The sequence below is a fragment of the Oxyura jamaicensis genome, chromosome 8, assembly GCF_011077185.1.
Source record: "Oxyura jamaicensis isolate SHBP4307 breed ruddy duck chromosome 8, BPBGC_Ojam_1.0, whole genome shotgun sequence".
In the NCBI taxonomy this organism is placed as follows: Eukaryota; Metazoa; Chordata; class Aves; order Anseriformes; family Anatidae; genus Oxyura; species Oxyura jamaicensis.
Genome location: NC_048900.1, coordinates 5,431,390 through 5,457,518, shown reverse-complemented (window position 1 = coordinate 5,457,518; position 26,129 = coordinate 5,431,390). Strand labels below are relative to the sequence as shown.

Below are 26,129 nucleotides of genomic sequence, written 5' to 3'. Positions count from 1 at the left end.
TTCTGCAGCAGCATTTTGGAAACGCAGTACTCTTACTGCAGTGGAAGAGGGGAATGTATGTATCCGTGAATAACGCTACAACTGACAAGCTGCTGCCTGCTCAAGGGAACAAAACCAGAGAAATGAAGCAGTAGCAAGTAAAATTAGTAACCTAGTTTCTCTCACTCAATTTGTCGTTTTCAGAGTACAGATTAAGGTAAAGGAGAATGAGGTACAAGCATGAGAATGTAAATCTTGGTTTGTATTTTCTTTCACTATATTAAGTGTAGTTTTGCTCGTTATCTAAATGAACAGACAAATAGGGAGAACAGCAAACCACAACTCTTTTCAAGTTTCTATAAAGCGGCTTGATAGTACTGCCATTCCCATTGCAGAATGTCTTTGGGTGTATCTTTTATTGTCCAGTATCCAAGGTGATGATTTAAAATGAGATGGGAAGAAAGTGAGAGTAAAGGTGAGTTGAATCTTTTTGTAGTGTTGAGGGCAGGTGCAATGTTTTTCCTATGGACTGGTTCAGACCCTCATCTCTTCTGGTTGAGAAGAGAGATCTCCAGAGCACAAGACTTGAAGTTAACTGGGGGCTTTTGAAAATTACAGTGCAGGTGCATGATGATAATCGTATCAAAATCAAACTCACTTCCCTTTGCACTGCTCACTGTAGCAGGTTTTTTTTTTTGTTTTTTTTTTTTTTGTTTTTTTTTTAATAGAGGGTGAAGGTGTATAGAATGTGCATTTACCCCAATAAATACTCTTACTGTCACTGACGGTGCACTGGAGTATATTCAAGTGGGACTAGGTACTGTTCAACAATCTCAGCTGAATTTGTAGTCAGTGGTTACAGTGAATTCAGGAAAGGGAGAAGTGTGGCGGTGCACGCTTTACTCAAGACAGGAAGCCAAAGATCTTCCTCTGCTTTTAGCAGAAGAGAGGAAGAGATGCTCCTTTACGCAGTCTCCTCCTAATATCCTTCTTGCTGATACAAATGTTGACAAGGAATAGGTTGAAATGTGAAAAATAATACAGTGGGAGTGTAGAAACCACATGCCAATTAAACTCTAGGATGCATACCTAAAGTAGCATTTGTTTGAGGTGCAATCAATAATGAATACGAAAGCACTTGTTTCTTTTTAGAACATGTTAACGCTAATATCGATCATCCAAGGTCAAGCAGACCCAAAATGTATACAAAGTGTGCAAACACCATAGCCGGTGTTTCCAATTTAGACAATTTGCTTGTTGTTTTTTCAAATTTTAAAAACAAAACAAAAAAGTCATTTGAAATCTTTTCAAGGACAGTAGCAAAAGAAATGTGATTTTTTTCAAGGCACAGCATTGCTTTATATCCATTTATTAAAATATTCTGTGTTTCAAACTCTGAACACCTTTGAAAATCCTACTGTTAGCTGATAAGGGCTAAAAAAGGATGCTTTTATTTAGGAAGAAATTAGGACTATATTAAAAAATGCTGTTTAATATGTAGGAAAAAACTATTTGGTCCTTTATTGTTCAGTGTTACCTTATTTTATAAGTTGTTAAAAAATATGATACTGTCAATAAGAGTGTTTACAGAGCACTGGGAGAGAGCATTGGATCAAAGCTTGAATATAATTTGATAATGCTGTTTGTAAGTATTGGTTTACCCTGATAAAGATGATTGTGAAGGGAACTGGAACGATTCAACAGCAGACAGATTTTACAGAACTGTCCTGGGCATATCGTTTTATATTCCTTTGCCTTTTATGCAAAATCTGAAACATAATAAACGCACCAGAAGGACAAAATCCTACTTTATTCTCTAGCTTTTACACGGTAGTCTGCACTCATGCTATTAGCTGTAGTGTTTAAGTGCTCTGGCTGTTAAAGCAGTGCTTGAAGGAAGGAAGGCTGTCGTTCTTCAGGCAACATCATCTCAGCAAACAAACCAAAAACCCACCAAAAACAAAACAAAAACCCAACCCCTTAAGGCATGGTGAGGGCTCGAAGGTATTCATAGAACCAAAACCACAAGCTGCAGGCAGGAAGCAGCTGCTGGGGCTCCCTTCCCCCCCTGCTGTCTTGGGTTAGTGTCTGGGCCTTCTGGACAAAGCCACCTGAGAGCTGAGGAGGAATATGCTGCTTGTGCAATTTGGATTTTCTCAGTTCCTCATAAGAGCAGAACTGTCTAGGGAAGCTCTCATACTTTCAGACTAGGAACTGTAGCTTCATCATAGACTGACCTTGAAAAGGGGCTTTTAAGCACAACTCTTGTTTAATGGCTATAGATTTGTTCGTAATTGGATACTAGTTATTAAAGACTTGCTCATTATATTCCTAATAACATGACATTGTGTCTTACGAATTCCCGGAGAACACTCAGTTTTGCTTTTCCCTTTTATTTTAAGTAATGTTCAGGAGTCCTGTGTGCTGCATCCGTGTGCCAGTCCCACTGCTCCCATTCAGCAGTTGGAGTGGGCTGAGGTATTGCTCCCTGCAAAAGGGATGAAATGTTAAAAACGTTCAGTGAGCCAAAGACGTGCAAGAAGGGGTTGGTTAGCGTGGGGTTTGACCTGTCCTTTGATATTGCTTGAAACTACATTTATGCTTCTATTTCAACTACCATCCTAGAGAGAAGTGCTATGGATACTTCACATCTGTAATGTAAGTACATGAAATTGGGTGTTGCTTGGTTTAAGTTAGAGCTCTTAGGAGAGAGATCCTGTAGCAAGGAATGTAATCCTGTCTAGCAGTGAAACAAGATATAACTGTTTGGAATACATATGTAAATATGTGTTTAAAAAAAAAACAAAAAAAAAACAGAACCCTTCAGGTTTTTTTTCTACGTATTTTTTTTCTAAAAATAAGCCCAGCTCTGGACTGTTCTTTTAGATGTCAGGTTTTCTGTTCTCTCATGTCTTTCAGTTTTTTTTTTTTTTTTTTTTTTTTCATGATGCACTTCTCTCTTTGGCTCTGCTTGCCTTCCTTATGACAAACTGCCTGCCTTACCTCTTCTTTTTACGAGGCTTTGGAGAAAACGTTGCATCTTCTAGAGTTGTTGATTCCCCAGGGTGTTTAAGTCCCAGTAGTTTGCAACTCTGTACTTAGTTTATCTACAAACAGGAGGAGACAACACCCAGGAGGATTTTTTTTTTCCTAGCTATTTCTTTCATTCAGTCTGGAGAAACACTTTCCTGTTACTTTATCTATGAAGACACTGGAGACACACTGGAGAAAATTGATCCAAGATGAGACTTCCCCAAGGCAATGCATTGCACATAGCATCCCCTGCCTACGAGAGAAGGAGGAGGTCTGCATGCCCTGACATCCCTGCCTAAGCCCACCAAGCTTTCCTCAGGCAGCACAGCAGCACTCTGGAGGTCTCTTCTTGCAGCTGGGGCTGTTTTCAGAGGAAATGTGCGTGACTGCCAAGAACAGCTTTTACAGCAGTCGCTCTACTCTTGCTCCATGTGCAGAAAAGCATTTGGCATCTGGTTTCAAACTGTTTTTTCAGAGTTGCTGGTGGGCTTCTGTCAGTCACAAAAAAACTTGGCTTGTGGTTGTAAATTTCTCTACGGAGACTCGCTGGAATGGTTGGGCTATTTACTACTGCTGTGCTGGTACTAAGCCTGCATGGGAAAGAACGATGGAGGGTTCCTCAGGTATATTTCTAGAGGATGTATTTCAGAGGAAATGGGAGAACAGACAGTGAGAGACACCAGAACGAGGATAGCTGAAGGTCTTATCAGTGGGGAAATAGTGTCCCATGGCTGCTGATCACATTTGTGGAAATGAATGACTTCCATGCGCTCTTCCTTTAGATTGCACTTCTACGCCTAAAGCTTATATTTAATTATTTGAATGAGAGGGAAATCAGTATTTAGCTGTATGTGAAGCTTTGAATCAAAACCAGGCTGTTAGGTCTCTACATGCTGGATGTCTGCAGACCAAGTTGTGCCTAACGAGATGTTGGGGAGGGTGCCAGGGCTGTACATTTTCTTTGCTGTGTTTGTGTCTGTATAACTTCGACGCATCACTGTATGTCATGGCAGTATTTAGTAGAGGCATATTTGCAAAGCTGGAGATTGAAATTGACTATTTATTTTTAAGGTCCTGTTAGAGGTGCGAAGCTAACGGTTTACTTTTAGGGCATTTTTAAATGTTTTCATTCATTCTGCCTTTTTTGAAAAGACTTCATTCTTTGCTAGAGGCTTGTGGTTTAATTAAAACTAAAGTGAACCAATACAGAGTACTAACACTTAAAATACCAAGGCAGACAGAGAGAAAATGTTCAATTTTACTTGGAATAATATGCTTGTTAGATGTGTTAGGTGTGTAATTGCCCTGGAGTTGTCTGGCTGCATTTTTCAAACCTGTCAGCCAGGTTAAATGAAAATGTCAATGTAGCAGTTCCTGGAGGTCTTTTGGTTCAAAAGTTAATGATGGATTACGGTAAAAAAATGAGATATGTGCTCCCCCCTTCAGTGCCAAATGAAGTATTGATCCAGGATTGTCCAGGGCCTGGTAAACTAAGGTTATTTTCCTCAGAGTAGCAAATGATAAAACTTCATTGTTAATATAAGTGTTTGAGAACATATTTATGTATAGCAATTTCATCTTAACCATGAGTGACAGGTATGCAAAGTGAAGATTTCTTGCTCTTTTTCTATCCCTACAATGCGATGCATGAGTGGGAACAGCTTGGTGAAAACCCCCTCAGCCTGTGGGCATGAGTGGCAGTACTGGCTGTGAAGTGTGCTCAATATGATAGGCTTGGAATTGGCCTTGTATGAATATTACCCATGTCCCAAGTAATTCAGAGTTTATACCCCCCCCCACCCATTTATAGTTGATTTAGCTTTTTGTTTTTCATAATTTGCCCTTAACTGTGGTAAATGTGTATGTATATATATGCAGATAATTAATACTTATGTGCACAAGTCTCAAGAATCTGTACTTTGGAATACTCTTTCTTTATGTTCCCAAAAGATTCTAATCCATTTCACGTTCACGGTTATGTATTGCTGACAAATGTTGCTGGGAAACTGGTTGGATGCTCGTGTACACTTTGTCAAATCTTGACAGAAACGGCCTGAAAAACAAACAACAGGTATGCCTGCTTTTCTGAGGAAGTGAGTAGCAGCTCTGTAGTCTCTTTTGAGTTGGTGGTACCTAAGGTACATAAAGCTGTCTTATGCAGCTATGAGATTATCTTCCTGATTAGACTTGAGCCTGAGAGTAGTTTCAACTACTTGTAAAAGGGGCATTATTTCAAGTTCGCTGATAGTGGGCATGTTAGACATGTAGTTACTAATCTGTGAAGTTTTCTTCAAGTGAGGTGGCTTGAGATCAGTATTGCGACCCAGAGGCTGGAATGGGGACACACTGTAGACAGAGACGATCGACACTGTGATTAATTTTCCTGTATAACTGGGGATTTTTTTTCTATCCCCAAAATTTGATGTAATAAAATAAGCCCTGGTTGGTAAGAAACCGACATGCATTTTTCAAAACAGCACGTCAAAATGTAGGTTGGTATTAGAAGTATTTTTCACAGGTAAATGTAACTGCTTTATTTCTTTTTATCTGCTAAATTTACTTTATGGGAGGGAATAAGGCTAAGATGTCAACAAAGTGTGGCACTCATATACTGAACTGGATGCCCAGATTTTGAAGAGAAAACAAAGAAACCAAAAAAAAACACAACTTATAATGTGGTTACATATTCTTGGTGACTTGTGTATTAGAAAAACACATCCTCTTGTAAGTGCATACATGGGAACTGAACTGCTTCAGCCCAGCCCATGTGTGAGTGTTCTTTGTAAGGTTCATTGGCACAAATTCTGAAACGGTTGCCATCACCATTTGTTGATCACTTCATGTTTTCAGTTTAGCTAAACATCAGAAATTGAAATATGGGTCTAGTACTGAAAGCAGCTGTCAGCAGCTAAGAAATGTTGCCTGTTTGGGGAGACAGGAAGCTGCAAAATGATGTATTTTTGTTTATTCTACAAGTGGAAAAGTACTTCTAAAAGGTATTTTGTCTGCTTTTGAGCTGCAGGATTTTTAAGCTGCTTTTTAAGAAACAAGATGGAAAACTGACCCAACCAAAATACTTAGGCCCATTCTAAATTCAGATTCAGAGATGCCATGGCTATGGAAAGAAGTAAAATAGTCCCTCTAGTGTACTGCTGAGGTAGGTATGCGTAGGAATACCTGAGGTGATTTACTGAAGGGTATGGCTGCAGGAAATTACAAATTAACTGTGATAAGAGATATGCAAGCCCTTACATAAACTGGAGAGCCTGACCTACGACAGCAAGTCAAGTGAAACAATATCAAGCCAAAAAAATTAGTTGTTGGAGTCATTAATGAAGTAAGAAGTTAATGGTTCGCACAAGGCCGTGGCTGTTGCTGGCTGTGCGTGAAACAATGCTGCGTCCCTCCCCGGTGAGCAGGCCGAGGTACGCTTCCTCTTGCAGGGCCGTAGTTTTGAATTTCACGCTATGTTTTGCATAAGCTGTCTGTATCATATGAACCCGACTTGGACGTTCACATCATTTTGAAGTGAACGTGGCTTTGATATGACTTCTGAAGAGTTGCTCAGCCTCTGCCTGACAGAATTAGTGGGAGGCAGCCATGTTGAGCCGAGTGCGGGGGGATCTCCTCATGTGCCTCCTGCTAACACCTCCAAATTTATGGTTTGCTGTAGGAGAGTCAGAGTTAGTGAGCCTTCTAGTTTGACTACATGAATGGATGTAGTTGTTGCAGGATGTTTTGGAATATGAAGCTTTTATTTTTAATGTGTCATAGCTTGCAAGAGCATAAATGTGAATCCTTACTCAGCGTCTAATTTTCAGTGCCTATTCCTGGTCACGTTGTGTGGACAGGCCGTGCAGCCCTTTGTACAGTTATTTGTTGTAGAGTAGTCCTAGCCATAGAAACTTTGTTCTGGATTTTGTATGAGCAAGGAGTGCTAATTTTGCACTTGAAGCTAGGATCCAGTTTAGGCTCATTCAGAGGTGCAGAAGCAGCTGAGTGATGTGTTTGAGTCCTTGCTGTGGGAGAGAATTGGGAATACGTCTAGGGTTAAATGGGTAAAATGGGTGAGGCTCTTCTGAGTGCAAAAGAGCAAGGCAAAAATGCTTTTCTTGTGCCTTCTTTAATTGAATGTTATGGACATTGATATGCATGGGTACACTGTAATTTTGGAGTTCAGAATGGCTCTATATTATAGGTTCCATTGTACCAGTTGTATTGGGCATGAAACTAGAGTTGTTCAGAAAACTCCTGTCTTTCTCCGTCAGTTCGTTGAAGACCAGACATTTTACTGGGGATAGTTTGATTATTTTGATGAACTTCTTTCAAAATTCGGATCGTGTTTCTGGCAACTCAACCTGTCCATAACTCAGACCTTCCCTATGGAGTCAGAAATAAGCCAAGTCTGAAGAATTTCTGCAGTGCGTTAGAAACAGAGAACTGAGATTTCATGTGGGAGAAGTAGAAAATCTTTCTCTGCCTCTACAAAATGTTCAAGCAAAAAAATTTACACATGTGATGGTGAATCAATTCTAGTGTGACCAGAAGTGTTAGTTTCATATATTTGTTTGTACAACTGTGTTGTGTATCCTGACATTTTTCTAAGAATTCTTTTAAAACAAAAACCACACACAAACAAAACCCAGCAACAACAAAATCTGTGAGTAGAAACAAATATGTTGAAGTTTTAAGTTGTGCTTTAATAGGGGTGTTCAATGAGCAAGCATCAAATTGTATTTTGTAGAAGTTGAATCTGTTTTCAGGTATTCTAACCTTAAAAACATTGTGTAGTTAATGGTCTTTGGTTCTTACTTGTTTTCAGATAGAAGAATAGCAGTCTCTGCCCAGTGTTTTCTTTCATGATGCTAGTGTGACCACCCTTCATCACCTACTTCTGCAGAACACAGTATTTCTGATGAGATACTGACAGCTGTTCCAATGATGGCCATTTTCTTGTTAATGGGTTATCCATTGTTCAGATTTGATAAAAATCTGCTTTTTGGCTTTCTGTCACATTAGTTTTCATTGAATGCCAGACCCTCTCTATTTGTGGAGCAGTGAAAATTACTTGTTGCCTTCCATTTTTTCTCGTTATGGTTGTTCCTTTTCGGCATGTTCCTTTAAACGTTCTTCTGGCTTCTTCAGCTTTTTTTTTTTTTTTTTTTTTTTTTTTTTTTAAGGGAGATTTTACATTGGTTCCTGAAAGTCTTTTCCTCGTAATTTCTAACACTTGCTTTTGTTTCAGTTCTATTGATAGCTGCAAAATACAATTTGGCAGTAAGTTTGGGAATACCATTTGTTAGTTATCTTAATAAATTAATATTTTTGTCCAGATTTTCATTCTGTGTCCTTGAAACAACCATAACTAGTTATAAAGAGTAAGCCATACTTTGGAGTGATCACACTAGATAAGCCAGAATCCCTTTAAGGAAAAGGGTTTGCGTGGGTGTAGTAGTTTGATGTGTGTGCTGAGAAATAACACGTTGAAACAGGAAAGGGATATTTAGTTCACCAGACTTGCCTCTCGCTTTTTCAATAATCATTAAACCTCTTTTCCTGTTATTTTGCCAGTCAATATTCACCCATCTGTCAGGAGAGATCACCTTGTCAGCTATTGAATTTCCAGTGAACTTCCCGTAGAGCCTTGTCTTGCACAACTCAGCATTCCTTGCCCGGGTCAGTGCTGAGATTGTCAGATTTGTGGAGGCAGGTCATTGCTTTGTATATAAACCAGAACTCACCTGGTTTTAAATAAGCAAGATATTTTAAAAATCTTTTTCCTTTCTGACCTTTTGACTAATGTAAAATAATTTGAAAGTTTTTATTCACTTTATTGTTAATTTTGAAAGCTTTTGTCTAGTTTATATTGCAATATTTATTTTTTTTTAGGGGAATTACCATGCCTGAACCTTTAATTATGTACATGGCAGATTTATTTTTATTCGATATTTTTTGCCTTTTCTATTAAACAAAACCAGCTTTTCCATAGTGTAAACTTTTACAATAGCTTAAATGAACTCCAAACATTTGACTGGGGCAGTATAACATATTTTACTTTTGAAATTGGTTTTTAACAAATTAAACTTCATTCACTTTGGAAGCATTTCTACTTTAATTTAGGCTCTGTAGTTTGCGATTCTTTTGTGTGGTTTTACTTTGTCATTTTCCTGTGTGAACATCTCATTGTCCTTCCACTGAGAGATGTACTTTTAACTCTGTGAGCTTTATGATCAGTCTGGTCTTGTAATTAGAACTTCAAAAATAGATAATTTTAATTGTAAACTTTATTCACAATGTCCATGGAACAATCATTGCTATTCCTGAATTTTAATCCTACTGGTACAAACTTTCTCAGGAAATTTTACTTCAGTTTAAAAATTTTATGTTGTAAAGACCCATCCTGAAACTCCTGGGAAGTTTGGGGATCTTGTTGCAAGTATGGAAATTGCTACTGGGTGTCATTTTTGCTTTTTTTTTTCCTCTCTCTCAAACAAGACTTGCCAATCTGAAAGTGCTCAAAAAAAGAGGAAAGTCAGTTGTGACACAGAGGATGTGCTAGGTAGAGTACTAGTTGGTTCTTGTACTGCAGCTGACGACAAAATCTCTACTTCTTTGTGACCAAATATTCTCCTCTACCCTCCATAATGTTCACCTTCTATTGTGTATAATCTTGGGTCCTTATGTGAACTGTTTTCTTAGAACAGGATCTCCTAGGCTGATGCTATCGCCTAAAATTAAAAAAAGCTTATGAGCTCAAATTCGTAGCGTCTTTTCTTATTTGTCTAATAAAAATTACCTTTACTTTGCAAGCAAGTCCTGAAAAGGGCGCTTTCATTTGTCATTTGGCTCCCTCTTCTGGTCAGCGTTTGGAAAAGTTCTATTGAAAACTTCTCTAGATAAAAAACCTTCAGAGCAGTCTGTAAGAAAATCTGATTACAGTTGCATCCAGGTCCAACTTAAAACCTGGTTTTAAGTCTGCCTTAATTGTTTTTAAATTGTGCTGAAACTTGTAAATAAGAAATGTCCCTGGTCTTCCTTTGTGCTCCCATCACTTCCATCAATATACAAGAACTAAAGACCACATTATGGGAAATTTGTGCAAGTCAGCACGGCCAGAATTTACGTCTACCTTTATCATTTACTGTGATCAAAATAGTTTCTTTTAATGCTTTCATTCTTAGAACTAATCAGTTTTTTTTTTTGTTTGTTTTGTTTTTTCTCCAGGTGATAGAAACACTCTCAAAACTTTCCCGCACGCCTATTGCAATAGCAACAGGAATAAGGTATGTTATTGGCCTAGGGAGTGGTGGGAATAATGCCTCTTGCGCGGTGTTCCTTCAAATAGCTGTTGGAGGCCATAAAGGCAGACTAAGCATTTTAACAAGAGTTTGGATGATCAGGCAAAAGTAGTAGAAATCTGTCTCCCAGTTTATCTGAAACAAACGCAACCAAACAACAACAACAAACCAACAGACAAATGCAATTAAACCTAACCTCATGAATATAAACACGGGCTGTGAGAGAAGGTGAAAGACTGCATGCTTTAATTTGGGAATTCTCCATCTTTTTTGAGTGCTTTGATTCAGCAATCTGATGTGTGAATGGATGGTGTTTCTAAAACAAAACAGCTCCTCTTACTCCCAATTTCCAGCCAGTCCTGTAATCCACTTACTATGTTAAAAATTCAGAATTCATGGTAAAAACTGTCAATAATGTGTTAGTGATGATATATCATCCCACTATGCAGTAGGGTTTTTATCAAATATGAATACATACAACCAAGACTAAATACATATGTTTACTGCTCATCAGAGAAAGAAAAGAATATATACCATGGTAACCTTAACAGTAATCAGTGTGAAAATTCTAGAAACCAGACCAAAACCACTTTGACACTGGGCTACTGCTATCTGTAACTTAGAATATTTTTTTTTTCTATAGACCTTTCCCTACGGAAGAAAGTGTTGATGATGAAGATGTCTACAAAGGTCTTCCTGATTTAATAGAGTATGTCGTAAATAATTTAGCTAAATGAAAGATTTTGTTTTTTCACTTGCACATTGCTGCTTTAATGATGTTGTAGAACAGTTTTGATGAGAATGGGGAATTTATTTGTTTTAAAAACATGTGGTTAGTCATTATGATGACCAGGAGGAATTAATGATGAAAGCTTATCTGAATGATTGTGATAAATTTGTATATATAAAGAAGCATGTTTTATGAAGGGTTCTGGTTACAAAGTGAATTGTGAATTCATAAAAAGCAATGAGATTCTTTGTATAAGTGCATTTGACGTTCTGGGTAAGTGTTTGCAAGATTATTAATTGCTGATTTTTGTATTAGTTTTGAGGCACATGTGAGATAGACGTGAACGTTCTGTATAGCATTAGCTAGCCCCTTTCAAGATCTGTTAGAAATCGTGATGGATAAGCACACTGCCAGTGCATGCTGTCCCAAAACTCAAAGTTCACCAGTGCTCAAATCACTGGTCTCTACCTCTTTCCACACAATATGTTGCTTGCTGTGATGTCATGAAGTAGCTGCTGGTCACACCATGGTTTCTTTTCTTCACTGGGAAAGGGAAAACCCCACCACAGTCTGCATTAATTGACTTACCACCTTCTCTACACAAAGTTCTCCTCTCTTGCAGCTGACTGGCTGTCTCAGCTGCTTTTCAGTTGGTGTAGCTAAAAATGTGGAAGGTAGATGCTACAGATACCTCTGAGTCCCAGGTGGGTTAGCAGTGATGTCCTCAGTTATTAGATGTGGTGTTAGTACTAGCAGCAAATATTTTTAACAGTTCTTAAATAGGTATACAAATTCACTACTGAGGTGGTCTTTCATTTAAAAAACAAACAAAAAAAGTCAACAGGTAATAAATACCAAAGAAATTGAGATTGGTAGATCGTCTTTTTCATCAATAACAAGCATGTCTTGCTGAAATTTGGTACCTATAGGCTATCACAATTGTGGAGGAGGCAATTTAAGAGGTACCCTCTTCACAAAAAGAAGTAAGTGCCAGTGAATGATGCAAGTGGCCTGCATTTTTTTAGCTTCTCTTAATTAGTGAAGTGTATTTGACTGAAATAGTTGTTTCTGAGTCTAAATGGTGTCTGAGGAATCGAGGCCTTCCATCAGAGCTGCAGTGGTTAAATGTTTCTATTCCATTTTGACCTTTTTACCAGCTTTTGTTCTCCAGAGCATATGTGATAAAATGGAGTTATGTCTGTGCTGCATCTAAAACAGCTGCTAAAGCTTAATGTGAAATGCTAGTGCACCTTCATCACTGCTGTAAGCTGAAATGCCAGACTAACCTGGAGCACCTGAGTGTCAAGGGCATGGTATCCCTTGGAAAAGGAAGGGGTGTGTGCAGTATCTCTGTCAGTTGGATCCTATAAATATTTTTTATCATTCTGTTGATTGGAGCTTCCAATGATAATTCTTTATCCTCCAGATGTCCTTAATGGAAAAAAGAAATTCATGATGTATTTGATGAGAAATAAGGAACTTGCTTAGTTTGTGTATGTTACCCTGACCACAGACATGACAACTTGATCTAGAATTTCCAAGTTGTCTTAGTGGAAGCTTCATTGGTACCAATTCCATTTTGTTGACTTGTTTGAAAACATGGGGCTCTGCCAGGAGAGCTTCTGATGTACTTGAGCACTGACAGTCCACCAACAGAAATGGCCATCTGTCCTAATTCTAGTTTTGCATCTGAGTGGTCCAATCCGGAGTTTTTTTTCACTCTGAAGGATTTCAGTGTTCTTTTCAAGCAACAAAAAATCCCCAAATTAGCAGCACATCTGATCAAGTTTCTGCATTACTATGACCAGACTACTTGGAATATTTTTTTTTTGTAGAAATACTGTAAGAAATACGGGGGCAAGACATTTTATGGACTATCACAGAATCACAGAACTGTAGGGGTTGGAACAGAACTAGGTACAGTCTGAAGTAGGCAAAACTACAGGACTGACTGTAATGAAGCTGAATTAGCTGAGGGTAGAGTTGAGAATTGATTCTTATGCTGAGATATTTCTGTAGTCTGTGTAATAGAAGAACACTACTTCTGCTTACCCTCTTTTGTTAAACTGATTTTTCAATTTGAAAGGTTGCTTTTAATTCTGGGCAGCTGAAGGCTGCTATGTGATGATAAAAAGCGCTAGGTTATGGCATGGATGTGCAGACTCTCAGCTGCTTGCTCCACAGTGTTAAGTGCATTTTAGCCCAGGTAACTTTTTTCTTTAGGCAGAAAGGATGCTGTGCCTCTGTCTCAAATTGCGACAGGATGCCAGGCAGTCCAGAGAGGCGGCTCCATGTCTCTGGATGTGGGAAAAGGGTCAAGAGTGTGGTTGGGTAGTACCTCCTGACAAAACTGTCCTGACAAGCTTCTTTTCATGCCTGGTTTAGTTTCTGTGTAGTTATAAATTGATACAGTCTTCAGTGTTGTGTTGATTTCATACAATCATATTTTAAATGCATTGAGAAAAGACAATTAATTGACTTAATTTATTGTAATGGATTCTTTTCATTAGATAATTTTATTAATTAATCTGTTTACTGTAGAAATTTTCCTATAAGAAATGTTCCCTTGCAGAGCTGCCATGGTAATTAGCCTGTGCTGCACAGCTGCTTTTTCTTTTTCAAATTATTTTCCTTTTTCAGTGAAACTGGTGTTGATGAAGATGAGGAGCTGTACGACTGTGTCTATGGAGAAGATGAAGGCGGAGAGGTTTATGAAGACCTAATGAAAGATGAAGCAGCACAACAACCCGTATGTTTTCTAGTTCCTAGCTATTTTGAACAACAGTAGTGTTTTTAAGTTTGACATGTGTGAAATTACCTCTTCATAGCTAGTTTTACTGAAACTTTGCTCATGCTTAGTTGTATGTGGAGCAGTAGGGTGCAGTGCATTATCTCCTACATTGCAGTCTCTTTTTGCAAAGGTCTGAACATGAACTATGGCAATTTTTTGAAAGAAATGTAACTTCCTGGAAGTGACTTATTGTAAGATTGCCAGTTATGAATAGTAAGATTTACCAGATACTTTAAGACCAGTTACATTAACTGCTTTCTTCTAAGTGTCCTACTTTAAAAAAAATAAGGTATGATGCTGTGAAACACGTTGTTTCAGCCATAATTTGGACAACTAATTTTAAAAAATGACAACTGGTAATTGTTTCATACCAACAAAAATCACATTTACTCAACCGTGTGTTTTTGTTGATCATCAGACTGGCCTTACTTGGGAGTGGTAGCTTCTTTGTTTTCCAGACTGTCATAAAAAATAAAAATAAAAATCTAAACTTGAGCAATAAAATGTACTCCCTAATTGAGGGAAGCTGTAATGCTCTTGTCTGCCCTTCCTCAGAGATGTGCATTCTGATCTGGGAAATGGTTTTCTGTGTCCATGGCAATACGTGTTTTTTTACAGTACTTCAGATCTTTTTCTTTCTCCTTCATACTCTGCTTCATGTTTTCTTATGTTGGAAACCTGCCTCTAGTTTTCCAAATTGCCTTTTATTAATACAGTTACGTGAAGAAGTGAAAAATTCTCAATATCTTACTTTTTTTTCCCCTCTTTGTGTATCCTTTCAGTACAAGTATAGAAGATTGCTAATGTGATTTGGATTTTCAGCTTTTACAGTTACTGCTGTCTGTTGTAAAAACAAAACAAACAAGTTTGGGAAGAGCACTGGCTTGTTTTCATCTCTACTGTAATAACAGGATGGTTTTGAGTATAAGATGTTTTCAGGTCTGTTTTTCTGCTAATACAGTATCCTTCGGCTACTGCACGTAAATTGAGGATAAGAGAAACTTGTTAGTTTTTCATGTTTTGCTGAATTCTGTTTAATTGCAAAATTTGAGGCTTTTCAATAAAAGCCAAATAAAAATTGAGCTGAAAAAAATGTTTTGTATCTAATGAAGTCGCATTCACTTGCAAGTATAACGTTTTAGGGAACTGTTTGAATGGTAGGAAATGTTCACTATGATGTTGGTTTTATTTTATACTGAAGCTCAATGGCAGTAAGGTCTGGATTTCGTGTAATGGGTGTGGGTTTTTTCTACAGTTGGTCATGTCTGAGAGTTGGTAGTTTGTACGCTCTGATTCTCTCTTCCCTGTTACAAGTATTACTCTTGCATATCTGTGTTTCTAGCAAATTATTATATAGAAATCAGAACCTTCATGCTCTAATTGGGTTGCTTCTTAGCCTAGATACTTCAGATTGAACAGACTTGTATTTGTTTCTAATAGAAAGTAGATGAAAAATGAAAACGTGGTACAGCTAAATATTTTTGCACAACATATGTGTAATGGAGACATTACAATTGCTTTGCTCTGGCAGCTTTCTTGAGTGTGGTAATTATTTCTGGTCTGTGATAACTTCATCTCAGGTTTATAAATGTACTGCGTGCTAACGTGACTCAGAGCAGTTCATTCATTTGAATCCTATGCAAGAATTTCTTGCATATGAAAAAGATTAGCACAGGACAATCTTCAAGTATATCTGTAGAAGAACCCCAAACTTTTACAAGTCCCTAATAGCAGCCGAAACGCTTTGTATCTCCCTCATCTTTGATTGATCAGTTATCTTCCAAAGCAAGCTGTTCGCTATATTTTCTTTAGCAGTAAATGACCTTCAAAGGCATTTTTTGCCTTTCACTTGTACTGTTTTTAGCACAATTTTCTCCTTTCACCTTTTGGTTTTCTATGTTCCAATTCCAGAAGTTTGTGGTATGAATACAAAATTGGTGTTAATTTCTGCCACAAGTACCTATGGGAATGACCTGTTCAGGTTAGGTCTGAACCAAAGTCAGTCCTTTTAAGTGGAATCCTAGGATTTTGTTTGCATTTCTCATGCGAGTTGAACAACAAATACCCACATTTTGCAAGTGGATGTATGCTCCTACTGGATACAACAAATTCTGTATTGATGCAAATACTGCAAGGGTAAAGGTGAGAAATAACTAGAAGCCTCAATAATGTCAAGTTCCAAAACTTGATTGAGATATTTTAACTGGGACAATACTCTCCTCGACTTACCAAAGAATTTGGGAATGAATGATAGCTTTTGAGATGTGGTTAATCAGAGAATGCTCATGAAGTATGTTTCTGGTAGTAATGATGGACTGCTTTTTTCTGTTGTACAAAATGGTGATTTCTATATCCATCCAATAAGGACAGCATTTGTTTGGTGTGGGAAATCTGATAACTGCAACAGGTAACTTTTAAAGATTAATCTGAGAGAGAACACAGCACCTGGTAGATGAGAGTGAGGAGCATGTTCAGGTTGCAGGAGTTACTTCTAGAGTTACAGAGACAAACCCAGAAGGGTCAAGGAGACAAGTCAAAATAGCAAATAGAATAGCAAGATTTACCAGATGTAACTTCATGTGTCTGTGTGACTTGATAATTGCTATGGAGTTTACATATATTTCCTTCTCTTCATTGGCAGCCAAACAATATCAGGAGAGCTGTGTGGGGCTCATGCACAGTTCAATAGTGTTTAGCTATTTGCCACGATATGCTCAAATTGGCTGATAGGGCAGAAAGGGAGTGGAAGGACTATAGCTCTTGGCCATATTAAGAGGTAATTTTAAAAATTTCATAGTCTAGAAGTTTTGCCATTGCTGGAAGAGAAAGTCATTTGCTCAAATGTTGAAGTCTTTTTGTGGAGTGGAAAGGACTGTAATGTTAAATTCTTTCTTACTTCCTCTGTGCATGAGTAATATCTGGCCTCCAGGTCTGTTCTCTGTAGGGTGTGGATCCCCTCCCTACACAGGGTGAGAAGAGGTAAGAAAGACACCGAAGGATAGCTTGGAAGGATGTTGCAGCTGGTAGTTAGGCTTCAGGAAGGATGTGACATTGCTATTACCTGTTTTGCCATTGCTTTTTTTTTTTTTTTTTTTTTGAGAAAACATTTTGGTTCAATTATTGCTTCTGAGACAGGTCAGGTCTGTACTGTGTCAGGTCTCAAGGCAGACCTGTTTGTCTTCAGGTATTTTTAAGACTTGCGTGACATGAATGTGTCCATACCTGCTTCAAGGTATCTAATTTTTTTACTGGAAATGAGATTTACAAGTTATTGAATCTGTATCACCGTAAATCTGAACTTCAGTAAGAGTGCTTGTAAACTATTTTTATGGTATCCTGTGCTGGTAATTACTTGAATTTCCTATGAGTCTGATTTACACAGAAAAATCCCAGAGTCTCATTCAAGACAGGCACATAGACATGCAAGAGCTGGACTTAGAGGTCACTCTATTTCCTGGTTCAAAGGCACGCTCACATTGTGTCTGAAGAGAAAGCTCCCCTTGAAAACTAAAAGGGAAAAACTGTAAATGAGTGCAGGGATTAGTCTGAACATTTATATAATGTAAAGTTACTTACATGAGTTAGTCCCATTAAGTTTAATAGAACTACTAACTGCTCAGTATGTTAAATAAGATTTCTCAGTCTGGATATAAGTTAAATGCGACCTTGTATTTCAATTTCTGAAGTATATGCAGACAGCTGAGCTCTGTCTAAACATTAACTTTTCATAATATTCCTTTGATGTGGAATTTTAGTAAAACTCTTCCAAGTCATCAGCTAATTGAACATTAAAATATTCTTGGTTATTACTATCATCTTTGGAGGCTGCAGTACTCAGAAAATTTCAGGAAGCAGTTATCCTAATTGCTTAATTTTAAACAAATAAATACATTTGTTATCCATTAGGTGCCTGTTAATGACATGTATTTGACTTCATTGTATTTGCAGAAATACACTGAAAATGATATAAGAAGCTGTTGTCTCGCTGAAATAAAACAAACTGAAGAGAAATACACGGAAACTCTGGAATCAATAGAGAAAGTAAGATACTACAACCTTACGGAATTGTTACGTGTGTTTCTGTAGCATTCTAGAATATGTAACAACATAGTCAATGTACGTATATATGTTTTTCCCCTGCAGTTTTTCATGGTGCCATTGAAAAGGTTTCTGTCAGCATCAGAGTTTGATACTGTTTTCATCAACATTCCTGTGAGTAATTACATATTTAAAGAAGAGTTATAAGATGTTTATCTGATTATATTAGTGTTATATGTTACGGCATAAATTGATTATTTGGAACAGTGCAAAGTACATTTATGTAGCTATTAGGCTACTTCAAAAAGCATATGCAAAATATTTTTTCCCCGTTTCACAGAATAGGCCAAGAGAATAGTAATATAGTAGCAGATAGCGAGCAGTTAAAAGTTGCAGTATTTTTGTCTTGTAGAAGATAATAACTTAACAGAAGATGGGTTGACTTCTAAAACACGCCAGTATTTTTGTGACTGTTTGAAGTTTTGCCTATTAGATTGCCTACCACCGGATGTTGCAGAGTACTTTCAAGAGGATTTCTGTAGGTAATCTGCAAATCCTTGTATCTAGCCTGGATCTGTCATCATTGAAGCTGTTTTAAAGCTAAGATAACTTAGTTCTGGATTCTGAATCTGGAACTGGACAGGATAAGCAAATCCGCTGTGAAGTGTATAGGAGATATCTTGACTGAAATCTGAAAGGTTTCCTGTGATTATTACTTTGTCCCACTTATTTCTGGCCTACTCACAATAGTGTGACAATTTTTACATACCTTTTTTATAGTCCATATAAGTATCCAGCAGACATCTTTCCTTTATCTGACTTGAAAGGAAGACATCAGACATGGTCTGAAGCTTCTCTTAACACCGACAAATGAAAGGACTGTTCTTTTATGAGGCAGACTGTAAAGTAAGGATCCCCAAAGTGAGGCCCGCAGACCACATCAAACCTTTATCGCCTGTAAAAGATCATCATTGTGCTGGCTGTCTCTGGCATATCCTGCAGCCTCTCTGGGATGTGGGAGGAGGTGTTGGGGATTTTTATTCAGTGGAATCTGGACTGCAAAAATGTTTTCAATTGTTGTGCTAACATCAACCTGACAGTAGCTAAATTATGACAGTTGTTAAACTGATGAATTAAAGGATGGTACCTGACATCTTGCTATATTTGTTCCTCTGTTAAATTTTTTGCCACAAACCTGAACTGCTAAAATTTCCTCCTTTTTTAATGCTAGTCCAAAATACTGCCATGACTATCAGTAACCTCTTGTTTTCTTAGAGTATGTCAGTCACCTTTAGAAAACCCTTTGCTTTCAAAACCAAATTGACATTCCATCCTACACTAATGTTTTTTCCTATTTATTGTAAATGAAGCCCCAGTGCAGCCTACCTAACGTCCTGTAAACCTCTTTCCTAAGGCTCAGTGACTTATGGGCACTGAAAGCCACAAAACTAGCCAATGTGACGTGCACCAGGATGTAAAAGGGGCTTATGCATTGCACACAGAAACCGAAAGGTCATCCTACTCGCTGCTCCTTAAAGAAGTGTCAGGGAATCAGATGAGAAGAGTAAAAAGGTCAAAAGCTGTTCATTTGAAATTAGAAAGATGTAAATGGTTGTATTCAGGTTGTTTTATTTTCATTATCACAATTAAGTATTCTGCTCTTACAAGACCGTGGTTATTTCTAACTCCAGTAACATTTCATAGGCATCTAACAACCTTAAAAGAAATGTAGGGCTTGCCTAAGCCAAAACCACGTGCAAGTGCTTTCTGTGCTCAGACCTTGTCTCTGCAGCAGTTCCTCAGCAGGAAGGCTGGAGGGCAGTGAAAGCTTGTTTTAGACTAAAAATAGCTGTTACAGAGCTCTACAGCAAACTGTGATGTGGAGAGCAGAGGTGGTGGTCTCAGAACATGGCAGATCTGCTTCTGGTTAAATGTTGTCTTTACAGCCTTTAAATTAAGGATTGGTACTTTAGGGTGATGCTGCATTCCTTATATAGACTGTGAAAGATGCTTGCTGGATAAAATTATCAGTTGGTGTCAAAAGGTATTATATTTTTTTAAGAATAAAAACAAAACCACAAAAACTCACTGCTCTAAGTGGGTGCCTTTCATTGGGGCTCAGAATTTGAAGATTTGTCCTGTAAAATGTATATATACCTCTGTACTTCGGCGTTCCCTGTGCATATCCGTCTCTCCGTAATAGAAGCATTTATATGTATGTCTTGGCATGAATTTGAATTGAGACATATATGGAGACATACCGAGGGCGAGAGATGGAAGTATTTATAACATACTGAAGTATTGATGCTTTCATTAACTTCTAATGATGTTAACATTGGTTTAATTTAAAAAGTTAAATATTTTCAGTGTAGATGTAGGAACAAAATGTCTTTGAGCTTCTAACATTTATATTTCATGGCCATTGCTTAGCTGAGTCCTGAAAAATGTACTGTTGTACTATATTCATCTGGAAGCATTTCTGTGATAACATTTTTATACGCTGCAACTTCAGGTTATGAGGGATATGGCTGTACAATTGCTGGCAACTGAATTTGATTGGTTTTCAGTTTCTGCTACCTCAACTGTGATGTCATGATTGACCTTATATGTACTCACAGTTGACATGTGAAGTGAAATGTATCATTTACTGCATTAAACCATTTTTACTTTTTTTTAAAATACTCCTTTATTTTTAATTGCATTGGTTTTCATGCCACTTAATTATTCTGATTTCAGAACTTCTTAACCTGTTTCGACTTTATTTCTTGTGACTTCTCTGACAGTATCCACATAGTATTAAGGATGATGTAATCTACAGTAGCATACAGATCTTTATGATAGTGAACTCTTCTACCGTGCTCAGGGAGAAAATCCTTCTGCAGTATTCTTGCCTTTCTCTCAGCCATTAGTTACTTGCTGTATTGGGAAACTCATTATGATTGCAGTTAACTTAGCATTAGAACATCACTAATTGACCAATGTAATGTACAAAACGAATTTTTCACAGCTCAGGGACATGAATCATTACTTTATCTTGTCACTAAAGCATTTACTTGACTTGCTTAATTTTAAAATTATCATTATAAAATGAAGATAAATTAACAGTGCACGTTCCAAGCTAGAATAAATTAGTCTTTAATAGGTAGTTCTTAGAGTTGAGTTTTTCTTGTTTCCCTATATGGAAGATGTGGCAAACCTTGAAATTAGGTTTTAATCTCAAATGATCTGTTCACCAATTTATTCAATTAACGGATCTAACACAAAGCCATTTATTTTTATATTCAAAGCTTTAGTTCTGTTTTTAAAAATATTTTTTCCTCCTCGTTGTTTTTAAGGATTTGGTGAAAATTCACAGGAGTCTCACACAGGACATCAATGATTCCATTATTAACAAAAATGACCAAAACCTGTATCAAATATTTATTAACTACAAGGAAAGGTAAGAATCATGCACTAATTTTACTAACTGTGATAATCTGTGTCTAATCTATTAAAGTGTTTTTAGTATATATTTTTTTGAATATTTCTAAAACAGAATTGAATTCAATATCTAGAATACTTATAAAGCTGGTATTTTGTGTTAGGAGCCCTGCAGTCAAAATGTAACTTGTTGCTGAATGAGCTTTCCTTTTTTTCTTTTTACATGCAGTTTTGACAATTATGTCAAATGACATGCTGACCCTCTCAAGTTGTGCCAGCGGGAAGTTTTAGCTTGGACACGAAGAATTTATTGATGGAGAAGGGTGGTCAGGCATTGGAATGGGCTACCCAGGGAAGTGGGGGAGTTCCCATCCCTGGAGGTATTAGAGACGTGTGGATGGGGCACTAAATGATTTGGTTTAGTGGTGGGACTTGGTAGGTCAGGTTGGTGGTTGGACTTGTTGCACAGCGTTTTTTTCTTTTCCCCATGCAAATAACCCTAGGTATTTTATAGCATGCACCTGTATTGTTTAACAGGTAAAATGTTGTAAAAGGGGCAAAATAAGATGAAAATGTATATTAAGGCCATTCCAAGTTAAAGAAAACAGGAGAGGTGGTAACTTGAAAGAAGAGAAGGCAGGTGTGAAAGGAGAGAAGAGACTAGGGTATTACTGTGATCTGCAGTCGAATGTGTGATGGTAAAGTAGGCATGCTTTACCTCAAAACTGTGAAAAACAGTTAAACTGCTAAGATAGCATGTGAGCGTGCCATGCCCTGTAGGGTAGTTACCATTTTTTACCCACTTTTTTACATTTCGTTTTTTTTTTTTTTTTTTTTTTTTTTGCCAGCACCAAACAGCTGTTGGGCTGGATGATGAAGTGGTATGCCCGTAATACTTAGCTGAGAAGCTGTACTGTGGGCTGTAGTGCTGGTTCACTGTGAAGTAACCCTTGGGTCATGGTTAAAAATGAGTTTCTTCTGGGACCAGAATGCAAAAGACCAGTGGGAGCTAATTGGACTTGCTTGAGGGTGATGGGGAAGAACTGTTGGAGTAATAATGGGCTTGTGGAGAACTGGGCAGCATCATCTGGAAAACGTTAGACAGGAGAGTTGTTTTCTGAGGAAGGAGGGTGTCCTAGGCTGCCCGTAAACAGTCTTGCCTTTGGAGGCCCTGTATCTGAGCTGTTGTGTCAGAGCAGGACAAAGTTATTTCCCAGGCTGTTAGACTTTCAGCTGTTGTAGGAGGGTATTAGGGGACAAGAAGTTGTTCTGGAAAATGCTTATTTTTGAAAAGCAGCTCTGAGATGTGTGCTAAAAGGGGAACAAAGGACACCAAAAAGAAACCTCAAGCTTGTATTTATTTTGTAAATAGGAAAACAGTTGGAGGTAGGCCTGGTGTCTTACCACATAGTTACTAAAAGTAATCAGAAGTGGTGTTAAATCAGTATAATTGTTTTAATTGTGTAACAAGAACAAAATTGGAAAATCATGGAAATCCCCCCAAAATGAATTTAAAGCATACAGGAGCAACCACCTGAAGAAACATGGAAAAAGTGAAAGGAAACAGGAGTCTGCAGGGAGACTAGCAGAAGCACTTCAAGCAGGGGCAAGAAACTTCTGCTATAAAAACAGGCTCTTTTGAGAAGTACAAGTGCTGTTGGCAACTACTGAATATTTCTTGAACTTACACGGACTGTTACTTGGATCAGAAAGCTCACAGGATGGGTAACCTGGTAGAAACTGTTGGAGATGGCTCAGTTTGGGTAACCTACAGGTTCTTTAAAGGGTAGCTTCAATTAATCCTGTTGAGCCTCTAACAGAATTTGTTCACTACGGTCTTGGAAATCTACAATGCTGTACATATAGACTGTTGGTCTTTTAATGAGTCCTGCATTTATCACAACATACATGTGTGAAAGTTAAAGGAAATTGCAATGATTTTACAGTATTTTGAGGTTAGCTTAAAATTTTATTTTTCTGCAAATTTTTCCTTATATTCATGTTGCCCATTGAAATCTAGCTAAATCTGATCTTTGCATTTTTAGGCACTGTTCCCATTGAAAGGATGATTGTTACCATTGTGAAAAATGGTCAAGGCTTGTCCTTAAATAACAAATGTTCCCTTTATTCTTTATCTCCTGCTTTGGTTTAGATTGGTTATTTATGGACAGTACTGCAGTCAAGTGGAGATAGCCATATCATGCTTAGACAACATCTCTAAGACAAAAGAAGATGTTAAACTGAAGTTAGAGGTATCAGTATTTTCTTGTGTGTGTATGTATTACACGTGTTTTGATGAATATGCTCTGCTTTCATCCAAGTCAAAAACCTTGTTAATTAAAACTGGCTAGACTGATACGTGAGTGTGTGTTTTTCTCTTCTCGTTTCCTGGAGCCTCTGATCAAATGAATGCGTTAGCTAAGCAGAGTCTGGCATCCTGAAGAGAAGTGAACGTGTTTTGCCACTGACAGCAGTAGGGTTAGGATGCTTTTAAGGAAATGCTACCCTTCTGTTTGTGATATCTCAGCTGAGAACATAGCATCACAGAAAGGCCCAGGGTGGGAGGGAGCTCCAGGCCAAAAAAGCCCCAGTCCTACAGCCTCACAGGGCTTGCTACCTACCAAGAACATCACGTCCTTTCCAGCGGGGCTACTGGGCAGCCCTCAGGGTTGGTGTGTCCCAGGTGCAGGACTCTACTTTTTTCTTGCTGGCATTATGAGATTCCTGTTGGACATGTCCTGAGGAGCATCACCTGCACCTCCAATCTGGTGTTATCTGTGGACTTGCTGTGGATATCCTCCCTGTGCTCTTTCACGTCATTGCTAAAGATATTAACTGGGAGGGATTCCAGCACAGACCCTTGAGGAGCTGTACTTACAGCTGTCCCCCAGGTTGTGTGGGCTCCTTGAGCCTCATAATCTAGCAAGTTTTTCCATGCATGTAGTAGTTCATTCATCCGAATCATAACATACCAACTTGGATTATTAAGGGTGCTTTGGGAGATGATGCTAAAAGCCTTGGAAAAGTTGAGGTAGACTCGCCCCATCCATTCACAGATGTAGCCATTTCATCACAGAAAGCTATGAGGTAGGTCAAGCGTTGACTTACCTGTAGCAGGTTGATGCTGGATATTCCCAGGTACTTTCTTCTTCATGTGCCTAGAAATGGCTTCCAAGAGCACTTGATCCATAATTTCCTGAGAGGCCTGAAGGGAGGCTGACTGGCCTGTAGCTTCTAAAATTCTCTTTTGCTTTTTTGAAGATGGATGCAATGCTTGCCTTCTTTGCTGCGCTGATGTCTTTTTTTAGTTGAATGGAATGCTTCATTTCTGTCATGATGTTTATTCCATAGTCTTTCTCATGTTTGTGAAATACCTAAGAACAAATGCATAGACACAGTATTTCTTAGTTTAGCTTTTATTGCTGTGTCAACTATTTTCTTCCAGTTGATGTTCTTTATTTCAAGTTTACTACAGTTGGTTGGCCAGTGTATCACTTGGAATTACCATACATGTCATTTGAGTACATGTTATAATACATAAATAAATGTTATTTATCTATATACATTCATTTATACGTATATAGAGTTTATATAACTCTAATCTTTAATCTGTTAATGTGCTTTAAACTAGGAATGTTCCAAGAGGGCTAATAATGGGAAATTTACGTTGCGGGATCTTTTAGTGGTTCCAATGCAAAGAGTGCTGAAATATCACCTACTGCTCCAGGTATGTGTGTGTATACATTTATTTATTTATTTATTTATTTATTTATTTATATATATAAAGTTTTAAGGGGCTGAGAACAAAACAGTGATTTGTTTATCATCAGTGGTTTATAAGAATGAGAGCTAAAAGCCTTTATCAAAGGGAGGTGACTGACATTTCCATAGATATGAGGCTTATTTGCTATGAAATAAAATCCAGTCAAGTGCAGATTTCCTTCTGGAGATTGTTCTTCAGAGCTGAAGCACATCTGGGAAAGAAGAATACACCAGAATTGTTTCCCTAGTATCTGAACCTTTCATTCTTGGTATGTTTAAAATGGCTAGTAGCACCAAACTATGATCATTGTGCTTTTAAATGTGGACCATTATCCCTAAAAAGGAAGCTGAAACCATACTTACAGCATACTTTTAAGATGCTTCTTTGCTGTCATAAATTATAATAAAGCCATATTTATTTTGAAATGCTTCTTGTTATAACCCACAAAGCGTTAGCTTTCACAGTTAGTCCTGTAATAAGGGTGGAGAGTCTTATAAATTTAATTTGATAGCTGTGTCGGGAGACTCATTAGTTCAGCTGCAAAGAAATATATTACTATATTAGACTGTCAACCCTGCTGATGCTTGTAAAATGTCCTTTTAAAAAGATCTACTACTTGCATGTGAAGCATAATTTTGACTCTGTGGAGCAACATACATTTTGTATATTAAAGTTTTGAAATATTTCTAAGTCATCAATGTTTAGATCAACAGCAGTTGGAACAAAATGAATGGTAAAACTGCTTTTTAAAAAATATAGCTCTGTCATAAATTTATCAGCCTGTATATTATGAAAAGATGATATACAATATGTCACTATGTCCTAATGTTTGAGATAACATGAAATAAGTTTGCATTGTACAAGAAATTTTATAGACTTTGAAAGAAAAAAATCCAGTAATTCTGTTGGAAATGTAATGTGAAGTATAAATACTTATTCCTTTTTTTCCTAGGATTTTAGCAAGTTATTTTGTTACCTTAAATTATAAGGAAAAAAACCTGTTTCCCTAAGAGGTTACTTTTTCACTTCAGGAAAAAAAACAAACCACTTTTTTTCCAAATGGAATGTGGCTAAAAA

General features: G+C 37.6%; 1 protein-coding gene across 3 annotated transcripts in view; it reads left to right on the top strand.

The window, feature by feature from the left end:
- VAV3 (vav guanine nucleotide exchange factor 3) overlaps positions 1–26,129 on the top strand; it is a 163,794-nt gene that overhangs the window by 48,913 nt on the left and 88,752 nt on the right. For all 3 annotated transcript variants that reach the window (XM_035333121.1, XM_035333120.1, XM_035333119.1), the window contains exons 3-10: positions 10,237–10,295; positions 10,954–11,019; positions 13,681–13,789; positions 17,780–17,872; positions 17,975–18,043; positions 21,205–21,308; positions 23,442–23,541; positions 24,921–25,016. In XM_035333121.1, coding sequence (XP_035189012.1) covers positions 10,237–10,295; positions 10,954–11,019; positions 13,681–13,789; positions 17,780–17,872; positions 17,975–18,043; positions 21,205–21,308; positions 23,442–23,541; positions 24,921–25,016 — 696 coding nt within the window. The remainder of the gene's footprint in view (positions 1–10,236; positions 10,296–10,953; positions 11,020–13,680; positions 13,790–17,779; positions 17,873–17,974; positions 18,044–21,204; positions 21,309–23,441; positions 23,542–24,920; positions 25,017–26,129) is intronic.